Below are 12,188 nucleotides of genomic sequence, written 5' to 3'. Positions count from 1 at the left end.
GGGGATAAAGTAGCAGCTGTCTTGGCTCTTTTGTTTGTGTGTGTGTGTGTGTGTGTTCTCCCAAGAGCAAGAAGTACCATCCTCTTTTTTCCCAAATGGGTGTGGTGGGGAGGACGTTGAGTGTCCTAAGGTTTTGGTGTGGAAATTAGTTCCTTGGGAAGCAGTCAGTATCTTCTGCGTGGTTTTCGAATTGTACATCAAGAATTGCTAAATGTTGTTCTCCGTGTAAATTACACCCTCTGAGAAAAATTAGGTTCAGCTTTTTGTAGAACTTTCTGGCTTGGTTTGACAGGAGGAGGGAGGTGCATAAAGTCTCGCAAGCATCTGGAAGCGCCAGGCGTCCTCAGACTTCCTCTTCTGACCTGCTCCAGAGGGGCTCTGTAGCCACCCATTTTGAGAACCGTCTTGGAGGGTTTGGGGGTTTTTGTTTTAAATGAAGATAATGACGCTGAAAGTTGCTGGCCAGAAATGGCTGACGCTTCAGCGGTTCGAGTCCAGCCTTCGCGTTAGCAGGGTGAGCTGCTGTTTCCTCCCCAGTTCCTGTTAACCCAACAGGTCGAAAACTCACGTGAGTAGATAAATGGGGACTCTCACTCTGGTGGGAGGAAAAATGCTGGCGGCGCCTTACAAAAGGAGTCGGGAGCAGCTGCCGGTAAGCGCGAAAAACTGCGCGAGCCCGAAAAGGGCGCGAAGCAACGGAAACCCCGCCTCCCACGCTCGCCAGCCGGGCTCTGCTCTAGGAAGGAGGCTCTGGCAAACCACTTCCAAAACATCTTGCCTTGAAAACTGCAAAAAGACTCGTCCAAGCAGTCACTGCAGAGTCGGTAACGACTGAGCACAGATTAAAAAAAAAAAAAAAAAGATTCTTGCCAGGCTAGTGCCTGAGCCTCTAGGGAAACACTGCTTTACCAGAGGGTGCGGTCAAAAAAGTCAAGATGGCACTCACAACAGACCCCGCCCCCTGCCACTGGGCATCATGAGGCGGCCTCTGAATTATACTTTGATTGCTAAGGCATGTTCTCAGCCACGATTCTAAAAAGCTGTTGGTGAAAAAGAGGGAGTGGAGAATGTTGCTGGGTTGATCTTTTCAAGGTCCATTGCAGGCTCTTTAAAGGTGGAAGGTGGGCTTCACCTGGACATTCTGGATTGCTCCATTTGGACTTGTACCTGCAATGACGGGCACGTGAGGGCGTAAAATGAGGGGACCCTCAGGTGTGTCAGCTTGGATTTCTGTGAATTTTGCAATTCAGCTCCCCAACTATTAGGAGATACTGTACCCAATCAGGGAACAATCAGTGGAAGAAACGCATGTATGTTATGGAAAGAAGTTGAAAAAAACTTGAAGGCATAGACAATAAAAAGTCATGTAGAAATGTCTATTAGGCGTAGAAGTAGATGTACTTCTATACATACATTAAAATGCATATTTGCTAAATTCTGCGTAAGAGGAACCAAATGAACTAAAGGTATGAGAAACTGAACTGAAAAGAAAATAACTGATTTTACCCACCTCAAAGTAAACAACTGGGCAGGGTAATGGGAATAAGTCTCTTTTCTCCTAAGCAATGTAGCTTTCTAATTAAACAAACTACTGCCCTCCAGGGTGCGACAAGCTAAGCCCAAACCTAGTCGGCTTACTTATGGGTAAGTGTGCTGTTGCATGTAGATTCAGTCAAGCAAAGGCTGGGTGGGGGGTCGTGTGAAGCGGTGGTGCAGCTTCTCAAGTATTAAACAGAATATCCCCTTCACCAGCTCCCTTCCAGGGGGCAGAAGATGCAGCTGGGGGCTTGGGGTGAAGGGCCCTCCCCCCCAAGGAGGGGCTGGTCTGCCCTGTAGAGACTGGGTGGGTGGGAGACGTATCGTGTTGCAACTGGTTTACTTCGTGACTTCAGAAGATGGGAGCCCTGAAGTCGTGTCTCCTTTGCACAGATTTTATTGGGAGATATAATTATCCCAGTCTGGGTTTAAGAAATGTATGATTTACCCATTTTTGAACATTCTACTCATCAAAAAATGACACGCCGTATTTCCCTTTGGTATACATTTCATCATATTTGACAAGAATAGACAATTTTATATGCCCACTTTGATACATTGTTATTTAGGTGATTTACATTAATGTGGTAACGTTTAGATATTTTCCATTTATTTGTTGATTTTATTTTTTGTTTTAGTATTAATTGTGTAATTAATTAGTTTGTTGGATATCGCTGACCTTTTAATTTTTAAGGGTCTTTTAAGAGTCACTCCGCAGTGAGATGGGCAGTGACAAATTTGAAACATAAATAATAATTTGTTTTATGCATCCCCAAATCCCTCTTGGCTTCCTCACCTTCTTGCATCTGTTTTCTCCATATTGCTTTTTTAACGTTTAAAAATTGCAATAACTTTTTTTAAAAAACTTTGCACACAAGCAGATGGAAGAAGAGCCAAGAGGGATTTGGGGATGTATAAAGCAGTGAAGGTTAAAACGAGTATCTGTGGCTCCAACGCTTTAGGAGGAGGGAATCCTCCTAAAGGACCCTCCGCCCTGTAAAGATACAGGCTTAAGGGGTTGCCGAAGAGCTGAAATTTGAAACAGCGGCCATATTTGCATAAGATACTTGCAAGACAAGGGCTAAGTTGACACGGCTACAATGGGCTTGTCTCATTTAACTCAGCAGCTCGTGAGAATCCAGCTTGTCTCTTCTCTCTGCAAATAGTGCAGTTGGGGGGGGGGGGACCATGCAGAAATGCTTCGCCAATGCCTTCTTGCAGAGATGTATTCCCTCCCCAGGTCCAGGAGACCCTTCCTACAGCCACGGATGCCTTGGTCCCCCGTGGTTTGGATTACTGCAATGCACTCTATGTGGGGCGGCCCTTGAAGACTGCCCAGAAGCTGCAATGGTCCAGGGTGTGCAGCACATGCTGGCTGGGGAATTCTGGGCGTTGGAGTCCACACATCTGAAGGCTGCCAAGGTTGAGGAACACTGCCATAGGACACCCATGCGCCTGAGCTGGACTGGCTGCCGGTGGGCTTCTGGGTGCAATTTAAGGTGCCGGGTATCACCCAGGAGCCCTTCTCCGGCCACCTGAAGGACCGTCTGTCCACCTGCAGACGCGCGTCGGACTGAAGCGGGTTGGCTAGTCCCGGTCCCCGCGATCGAAGGGCGTTTACGCTTCCTGGATGGTTCCGGCGCTCTCTTCTTGTCAGCCGCCCCTAGCCCTTGCCCGCCAGCGCTTCTCGGTCTTGCCCGCTGGAAGGCGGTGGCCTCCGACTCCCAGAACCCCCCACCCCGCCAGCCAGCCAGCTGAAGCCCAGACCGCTTCAAGCGGGCGAGGTCGAGCCGCGCTGCTCCGCGTGCTGCGGGGAAAGGGCTCCCGGTGGTGTCCCGCCCGAGCGGCTGCCCGGCGCCGCCAGCCGGCCACGGCGGGGCGGCGGGCCCTTGCTTCGCCCTGCTACGTCCCCGCGGGAGGCGGCCGCCCCTCGGCACGCGCGCCGGCTCTCCCCGGGCGCTCGCATCCCCGCGGCCCCGGCTGGAGTTGGCCGCGGCCCCCCGCGAGGGCGCCGAGGGTCTTCGGGCGGGGGGCGCGTTTCCTCGCCCGCCCGGCTGCCCCTCCCGCGGCGGGCGGGCCAGAAGCCCCCTCCCGCCGGACTACGTTTCCCAGGATGCCCCGCTTCCCGGCGAGGGGGAGCGGCCAGGGACCGAGCCCCGGCCGCGGGCGAGAGCGCTTGCTCGGTCCGGCCGCTGCCTCGCCCGCTCCGGTGGCGGCGGCGGCGGCGGCGGCGGCGGCGCCCGCGCCCCTTCTCCGCCCGGCGCAGCATCGCGCCGCGGCAGCCTTTGTGTCGCGGGCCGGCTCCGCTCCCCCGGGCAGCGATGGCCCCGGGGGCTGCGGCTGCACGGGTAAGGATGCCAGCCGGTGCCCGCGCGCTCGGGCCCCGCGGCGCCCCTTCGCTCTCGGTGGCAGCCGCGAGGGAGTCTCTGAGCACGTGCAGAGGGAGCGCCCGGCCCGCTGCGGCCCCCCGGGTCCTGGGCTCCAAGAGCGGCGGCGGCGACCCTCCTCCCGGCGCTGCAGAGCCTCCCGTCTGCCGGCGGCGCCTCGGAGCCCAGCCCGCAACCCCGAAGGGAAAGCGGGCTTGGCGGCCGCCCTTCAGGGGCCCGTCTTGCAGGGGAGCGCGCCTGGGGGCCCCGGTCTGTCTGCACGCGGTCAGTCCGGGGGCCTCGCAGCTGGGACTTTGGGAAGTTTCCAGACTGCACCCCCCCGGTTGGAGGGGGCAGGATTGGAAAGGAAGGGTCTGTGAGCTGGGGGGGAAACGCTGCTCCCTTTGGACAGAAGCTCAAGAGGCCCCAGGGCCACCCGGGGAGGGGAGAAGGGCCCTTGGTCTGGGTCCACTCCAGGTACGGAGGGGAGGAGGAAGACAAGACTGGATCGCTGACCGTTTTGAGCCTACCAGGTGGGGGGTAAACTCGCTGCTCCCGTGGGCTTTGCAGCGTTCAAGTATTTTTTACTAGGGAAAAAGTGAAAGGCGCCGAGGGTCTCTGGGAGGCTGGATAGCCAGCCCTTGCCTGGGCACGGGGAAGGCTGGCAGGGGCAGTGGACCCGAGAGACCTGGGCACCAGGCAGTGCAACTGAGGCAGCGCTGTAATTCCAGAAGAGGCCTGGAGGACTCTGAGGAGCACCCTGTGGCATTGCCACCTGGTCATTGGGCTACTGGTTGGCAACCCTGGACAGGGTGGAATAGCACGCATTTTTCTTGGCTTCAGCTTAGCTAGGATAACTTTCAGAAGTAAGTAGGTAAGGTTTGCTTAGTTCCCAGTGACTTTGTGGACACCTCCATGTAATTCTGCCCTAGCACTTAGCAAGTAACTTCACTGAGACAATGAACTAGTTAGTTGCCCCAATTGGGGGAAGTACAGATTCTTATGAATCCATGACTGGGGGCCGGGGGAAGCTCCACGTTCCCTAAATATTTGGCATTGCCCTGTTTATCCAGTTTTCGGTCCTGGGCAGAAATTCAAATGGGACACGGGCAGTGCAAAAACTCAGCCTTTTACCATATTTATCAAGAAACAGAAGAACTTTATCGCAGGCGGTTTTGCCTAGAAGAGAGTGCCCTCATTTCCTTAATCTATAATAATATTCCGTCATTCCAAACTTGGAGGAAAGTAATCACAAAGGTTTTGACAGGTGATATTGCCTCCTTTCATGGATTGGATGCGCCCACGAATCTGTTCGGTGCCAGAGCCGTCGCACGCTGCGGAGGCATGTTAGTGCTGGGGCTTCGTGCAGAGGGAGACATCCTGGCATTCGGTCTCAGCTGTGATCTGTGCGCTAGCCGGGCCCTAGCGATTTTGTAGCCCTTGGCGAAAGCGTCCTTGAAAGAGGAAGGAAATCCGGGGTCTGGTCATGCCTCGTCTAGACACCCAAATTGGATTCGATGGCAGAAGCTTTCCTGAGCTGAGTCCCCTCCTTTCTGCCATAGGTGATGTTTGAGGACGTGGCGGTGTACTTTTCACCAGCGGAGTGGGCAGACCTGGCAGAGTGGCAGAAGGACCTCTACCAAGCCGTGATGGTTGAAAACTACGAGGTGGTGGCTTCACTGGGTAAGGATTGCTCTCCCCCCTCCTCCCCCACCAGGCATCCCTCTGAAGTTTTTGCTGTTTCTGAGAGCTCTTGCACCGGTTTGAGACTGAGTCTGGATCTGGACTGATTTCGGACCTTTGTTCTGGAGACCTGAGTCAGCTTATTTCTGCCTCTGCCCCCAGAATTGCGGTACTTCGGATATTTTCCTTTCAGTTGTTGCTGTGCAGATCTCATGCGAGATCTGCTCCTCTGTTGGCAGGACTCTTGTTCAGACCTACCTTGTGGGCCCTGGACCGCCGCCATCCTTTCTCTCCACCCCCACCCCGCAATCAGTAGAAGTTTGGTATCTCGTTTCTTCCTGCCGTCCAGGACTAGAGCAACGTCCCACCGTGATTACAGATACTGGGGGGGACGCCTGTTGCAAAATTGCTAGCACGCTATCACTTCATCTTCATAACTCGGAGGGGCTTTTAAATGCCGCAGAGGAACGGTAGCTTGGCAGCTGGGAAGTCTGTGAAGGATTTCAGTTCTTGGTTTAGTTTTTTTACAATCCACCTTCCCTCCATTTTTTATTTAGCCACCACTCAGATTTGGGAGGCCAACCACAAAACACATTCACGTGAATACATGTACTGAAAAACATGCAGCAGGGAATATAGCAGTTAATTTGTTTTCTTTTCTGCATAGAATGAGGATGTCATGGAGACGACAACTTGATGGCACATAGTCAATCACATAGAATGAGGTTGAGGGATTTTGGTTACTCCAGGACCAGCCATCGTGGGGCAGAATGGATTATTTGGATTCTCCTGTTGGCTGGTTGGCTGAATGAATGTTCATTTAGCTTATGGTGCATGCAGCATCTTAAAGTTAGCAGAAATGAGGACAACTATTTTGTGATAGATTCAGGATGGAAACGGGAATGATATAAAAGCCACCCAGGAGTCTGAGAGAGAGAAGAGTAGTTGCCAGGAAGAATCTTTGGAGGTGCTGCCGAACAATTTGGGCTAAACTCCATTGGTGGGAATAACTTAGCTTTCCCCAAAGGCATCCTGCACAGGTGTCCCAGTGCAGTCCCCCAAATTCCCAGCTTCTTGTTGTGCAGGTATCAAACTGGAGTTTGAATGCTACCTGGTTCTCCAAGGCGAAGGGCCTTGCTGTCTGGGAAGGGTGGGAGTCGTGGTCCAGCACCTTTTTGGGAGGGCGCAGGTTGGAGAAGAAAGCCACCTTAGATGAAGGAGTCCTGAGGTTCTTCAGATCTTGGCCCCTACATTAACTGTATGCACTTTGCTGCACAGCGTCATCCAGTTGATAAAAATATAGTCTAGAGCAGTGTTTCTCAACCTTGGCAGCTTGAAGACGTGTGCTGGGGAATTCTGGGAGTTGTAGTCCACACGTCTTCAAGTTGCCAAGGTTGAGAAACACTGCTCTAGACAGAGAGAGTAACGGGAGCAATAGGAGAGGATGATGCTGGTGTAGGATTATGGGTATTGTAGTCCGTGCAGCAGAAGGCACCAAACTGAGGGAACAAAAAGTGGTGGCAGGTGTGGGGAGGGGTGGCCAGGGGCACCTCCCTCCTTCCCACAGCATCCAGGTTCGTTGTGGAATGAATGCCAGGGAGGTGCCCTGCTCTCTCTCATCTGCTGCCAACAGGGCATCTGGCCACAAAGCCCGAACTGATCTGCAAAATAGAGCATGAAGAGCAGCCGTGTGTGGCTGCGCCGCTGGAATCCCCCGAGTGGAGGAGGCCCCAGAGCCCCTGGTTGGGTGAGTGGACCGGTGGGGAGGGATGCCGACTCTTCCAGGCCCGGGGCAGCTCCGAGCAGCACACTAAAAGGCAAGAGGTTTGGGCGGGCGGGCTGAGCTGAAGTGGCGTGAGGACCAGAGGAGGCCACCCCAAGGGCTGTGTGGGGCCGGAAGGAGAAAGAGGGTGGCAGGTGTCTTGTTTCTCCTGATCTGAGGGCTGAACGTTCTTCTATTTGTGAATTTCAGATTGGGGGAAAAAAACCACCTTGGGTTTCCAACAGAGCCCCTGATTTTTGGCAACAAGCCACACGACTGGGCTGACAGATCGGCTGAAGTCATGGAGTGGCTTGCTTTTAGTTTAAGGTGTTCTCCGAATCCAACCAAGGTGAATTGGAAACCATGGTTCATCTTAGCAGGATGTGTGAACCAGGTCTGTAGCTTCCTCCTGGTTTCCTTCGGTTGCACAAACGTGAGTCCGGAAAGGCTGCGTTTGGACAGAGACAGCCAGGGAAACTGAAAGTTGGCGGAGCTGCGCCCTTCCTGCTGTGGAGGGCAGGATGCCAACCTCCCACGGGGAGGGCTGGGGTCTCCCAAGTCTTGCCCTCTGGGCTTCCTCCTGTGCCTGCCCTCCTGCCCCATGATAGGCAGAGGCGCCTTGGCATGGAAAACGCTGCCTCCGCGGCCCATCCTGAATCCTTTTGTCCCGAGTTTCCGACTGAAGGAAGCCCCGACTCTCCCCATCAGAATCTCCAAAGCACCCTGGTGGGATCAGGCCAGGAGCCCGTCTGCCCTGGCTTCTGCCTGGGCAGCAAAGAGGCGGCTGCATCTTCCAAACTCCCAGGCTGGGAGTTGCCAGCGACAGCCTCTGCTGGTGCTGCTGTCCAGCCCTGAGGTCAAACCCAAGGACTAGGATCCAGGGGTGGTCAACAGCCATCAGGACCAGCGGCCGCTGGGAGCCCGGCTCCCCCCGAAGGTGCTCAAGCTTCTAAAATAGTTGAGGGCGGCCTCTTAGCCACCAAAGGCCATGCAGACCTCTGTGGTTGGAGTGGGGCTTCTGGTCTCGGGTCCAGCTGCTTTTCTGTCTTACGGTGCTTTTTGTTGGGCAACCTTACGCCAAGGCTAGGAGTGGCCCAGCTTTCCTAGAATTGCACTCTTGACCCAAATGGCAGTGCCACAGATTGCAGCCGGGCCTTGACAGTGGGTGTCTCTCTTTTCCTGTCCTCCCAGCAGGAGACGGGATCCGGGTAGCCGAAGAGGAGGAGGGCGAAGAGGGGAGCCTGGTCCAGCAGTGCCTCCCCCAGCGCAAAAGACAGAGAAAGACCCCGCTGCCCCGAGCGGAGAAGCCAGGGAGGCAGGCGAGACCCGCGGCCCCCAAGGCCCAAGGCGGGGGTCTCCCCCGGGTGACGCTGAAGATGAACCCACCCAAGTGCCCCGAGTGCGGCAAGAGCTTCCTGAGCAACGTGGCCATGACCATCCACATCCGGACCCACACCGGGGAGCGCCCCTTCAAGTGCCACCTCTGCCCCAAGGGCTTCCCCTCCCGGGGGGACCTCAAGCGCCACATCAAGACCCACCTGCGCAGGAAGGACCCTCCCAACCCGAGCTCCCTCCCCAAGACCAGGAAGTGTCTCACCGCAAAGCTGCAGCTGCTGCGCCAACTGGGGGTGAGCCCGGGGCCGAAGAAGCCCCACGGCTGCGCCCAGTGCGGGAAGAGCTTCAACAAGAAGCAGGACCTGCGCAAGCACCAGGGGACCCACTCAGCGGAGCGGCCCTTCGCCTGCCTGGAGTGCGGGCGCAGCTTCCGGCTGAAGCAGATCCTGGTGGCCCACATGAAGGTGCACGTCGGGGAGCGGCCCTTCGCCTGCCAGCAGTGCGGGAAGCGCTTCAGCCAGAAGCACCACGTGGAGAGCCACCAGCGGGTGCACACGGGGGAGAAGCCCTTCTCGTGCACCACGTGCGGGAAGCGCTACGCCCAGAAGCAGCCCCTGATCAGCCACCTGCGCGTGCACACCGGCGAGCGGCCCTACGGCTGTGCTGACTGTGGGAAGTCCTTCCGGAACCAGGCCACGCTGACCATCCACCACCGCATGCACACGGGCGAGCGCCCCTACCGCTGCCTCCTGTGCAGCAAGACCTGCAGCCAGCTGCAGCACCTCAAGAGCCACCAGCGGGTGCACCGCGGGGAGCAGCACCTGCTTGCAGCCGGGGACAGCAAGGCCCTCGCCCTCAAGAGGGCCCGCGAGATGGAGGAGAAGCCGTACCAGTGCCCCAGGTGCGAGAAGCGCTTCCGGGACGAGGAGATCATGCAGGCCCACCTCAGGACCCACGAGGAGCGGAAGGGGCTCAGGTGCGGGGCGAGCCCCAAGCCGGATCCACCGCTTCCCGTCCAGCCAAAAAGGCCCCCGCCGGAATCCGACTCTGTCGGCAAAGGGGCAGGAGCAAAGGGGCAGGCGGCCCCTGCCCTCGCCCGCTCTGGCGCACCGGCTGGAAAGAGAGCATTCGCGTGCGCTGAGTGCAGCAGGAGGTTTTCGCAGGCCAAGTACCTCACCTTGCATCGGAGGAGCCATAGATGAGGAGGCCGCTTCCGCACTGAAGGAGAACCGGGATCGGAACCCTCCGTCGGGCTCAAGCGCAGGCGGGCCCTCGGGGGCCACCACAGCTGTCCTCTGACCATGGGAGGGAGAAAGTGTGGAGGGGCAGAAGGAGAAGGCAGGAAGGGCCTTGCTTTTGCGCAATCTGAAGAAATCAGACTGTCCCGAGGGCATTTCTCGTTGTTCCACCCCTTTATGGCCAGGCCAGGACGCAGCGAGGGAGAACTTCCAGTCCTCAAAAAAAGAAAAACCCGTTTCAGTCCGGCAGCACTGGCGGCCCCTGCCAAGAGCGAAGGGCTGCGGGGTGTAAAGCCAGGTTCTGTCCCTGAGTCACAGCCCTTGCCAGGTTCAGAGGCAGGAGAGCCCGAGGCCAGGTCGGGCCAGCACCCAGGAAGCTCACCAGCCAGGAGGTGGCCCAGCAGGTGCCATTGGCGGGATCCTGATCGTGAAAGGCCATCAAGACCGGGAGCCCTGGATAGCACGGCTCTCTATCAGTTTGTCCCTTCCTTTGAAGCAGCGTTTCTCAACCTTGGCCCCTTTAAGATCTGCGGACTTCAACTCCCAGAATTCCCCAGCCAGCATTGAATTTTGGGAGTTGGAGTCCACAAATCCTAAAGCGGCTAGGGTTGAGAAACCCTCATTTAAACCATCTGAGCTGATGCACATCGTGATCTCAGCAGATTACGCTGCATCGGGCAGGGAAACCGCGGTGGAGTCTGATCCCTGGGTCCCTTCCAGCTCTACGACACGTCCTTCATGCCATGCATGACTGTGTATACCCCTCTCGTCACAGAATTTGCAAGGGGGGGAAATCCCTCGCTCAGGGCCTGGTAATGTTCTGTCAGCTGCTGCATTGCGGAAACATGGGGCTGACTTGAATCCGAGGCAATCTGACCAAATCAGTATTTCCTGCCTATTATGTATGAACGATAGCTGGATTTTATAGGTGTTCTTTGCTCACAATGCTCTGGATGGTGGTTGGGTTGGGGCTACTATGAGAAATGAGTGTGGAGCTTCCCAGTTAAGGTTTGCAAACACGGAAGGCAAATGGCAAAGATCTGTTTGATATTGGGGGGGGGGGGGAAGAGCTCAGAGACAATGAATTTCATTGTGTTTGGAGCCAATCTTTTGCTGACTTGCCTTGAACAAAAAAGCAGCTATGCCGGTAATTGAAAATGATTGTAATACGATAAAAACATGGAATGGTTCCTGTCTCATTGTCAGATCGTAGCATGAAACAGAAGGTCTGCTTTGATTCATGAAGAATTTCCTGCACCATTTAGTTTAAAACTAACCCATCTGAGAACTCCTGGTCAAACACCAGATCTCTTCACTGCAAAGAACACAGTGAGCATCAGTTTCAGACAGGGAATGGCCATAAACCATAAACAGTTTATTGCTTATTCAAACAATAAATAGCAAACTCGCTGGGGACTAGAGGCTGGACTGTATGTTGAAACTTTGAACAGTCCAGAAAATGGGTCCTTAACCTTTATAATAACAAGCCCAACAGACAGATGATAAAAATAATGCCCACTTTGTCCCTGGAACTGGAATCTGCATGTTTCCGAATCTTCTGTCTGAGAGCCACAACCTTCATCTCCCTGTAATTGGTAGGCGATGTTCTGCCGGGGTCACGACGGGACTGGAGCAGATGGAGGCGTCGCTCGCGTCAGCAGACAGGGACCTGTCTTGGTCTCCCCAACATCCCTGCGCTCGTGGTGGGTTTCCATCCTTAATCCATCCCCCACAGGCGTCTTTTCACTCCCTTTTGCATAGACCTTCTGGCCGCCCTCAGCCCCCCACAGGACTTCGTACCCAGAGACCCCTCCTCTCTTGGCCCTTGGCAGGACTTCAAGAAACGCGATGGGCTTTTTCCCACTCATTTGGAGACAGGAGGAAAAAAATCGGGCTATAAATTTGGTCTCCGCATTTTCCGGGGGGGGGGCGGCACTCTTTTGTACTCAGGTCTGCCATCTGGGGTCCCAGTGGGGGGGCAGGGAAATGTCATCTGTGCTCGCAGGTGCCCGGCAGAGGAGGATGCACTTCCTTGGTCACCGTGGTCTGTCTTCCCGTTGGCGCCGACAGCAGGACTTTCCTCCTTGCGAGAGCCGGCCAGAGGCCACCCCGTGAGGAGGCCCCCCAAGACCTCTGGAGCTTGAGGGAGGCTGCACTGGGGAGGAGCAGGGGGCTCTTGGCTTTGAAGCAGGGCAGGACCTGGGCTTCTGGTCAGCCTCAGGAGAGTCTGGGGGTGGACAGGCAATGGGCAGCTGGGCAGAGAGGGCT

At 55.7% G+C, this 12,188-nt stretch overlaps 1 protein-coding gene across 4 annotated transcripts; it reads left to right on the top strand.

Annotated features, from left to right (window-relative positions):
* The first annotated feature begins 3,676 nt into the window (after window positions 1-3,676).
* Window positions 3,677-11,353, top strand: LOC103055006 (uncharacterized). Of its 4 annotated transcripts, none has more exons than XM_088150458.1 (4): window positions 3,677-3,884; window positions 5,465-5,585; window positions 7,219-7,332; window positions 8,542-11,353. In XM_088150458.1, exons 1-4 carry the CDS (start codon window positions 3,858-3,860, stop codon window positions 9,882-9,884), a joined length of 1,605 nt encoding a protein of 534 aa, XP_088006584.1. In that variant the 5' UTR covers window positions 3,677-3,857; the 3' UTR covers window positions 9,885-11,353. The 4 variants fall into 4 exon arrangements, with proteins under 4 accessions (XP_088006584.1, XP_088006583.1, XP_088006586.1 ...); XM_088150457.1 differs by having other exon boundaries at window positions 8,539-11,353; XM_088150460.1 differs by lacking the exon at window positions 7,219-7,332.
* The last annotated feature ends 835 nt before the right edge of the window (window positions 11,354-12,188 follow it).

This window comes from Python bivittatus, unplaced genomic scaffold, assembly GCF_059951505.1.
Source record: "Python bivittatus isolate LINGU-HERP-01145 unplaced genomic scaffold, Pbiv_v1 ctg000610_np1212, whole genome shotgun sequence".
Classification (NCBI taxonomy): Eukaryota; Metazoa; Chordata; class Lepidosauria; order Squamata; family Pythonidae; genus Python; species Python bivittatus.
The sequence above is the reverse complement of the archived record's forward strand: the minus strand, read 5'-3'. Positions and strand labels throughout refer to the sequence as shown.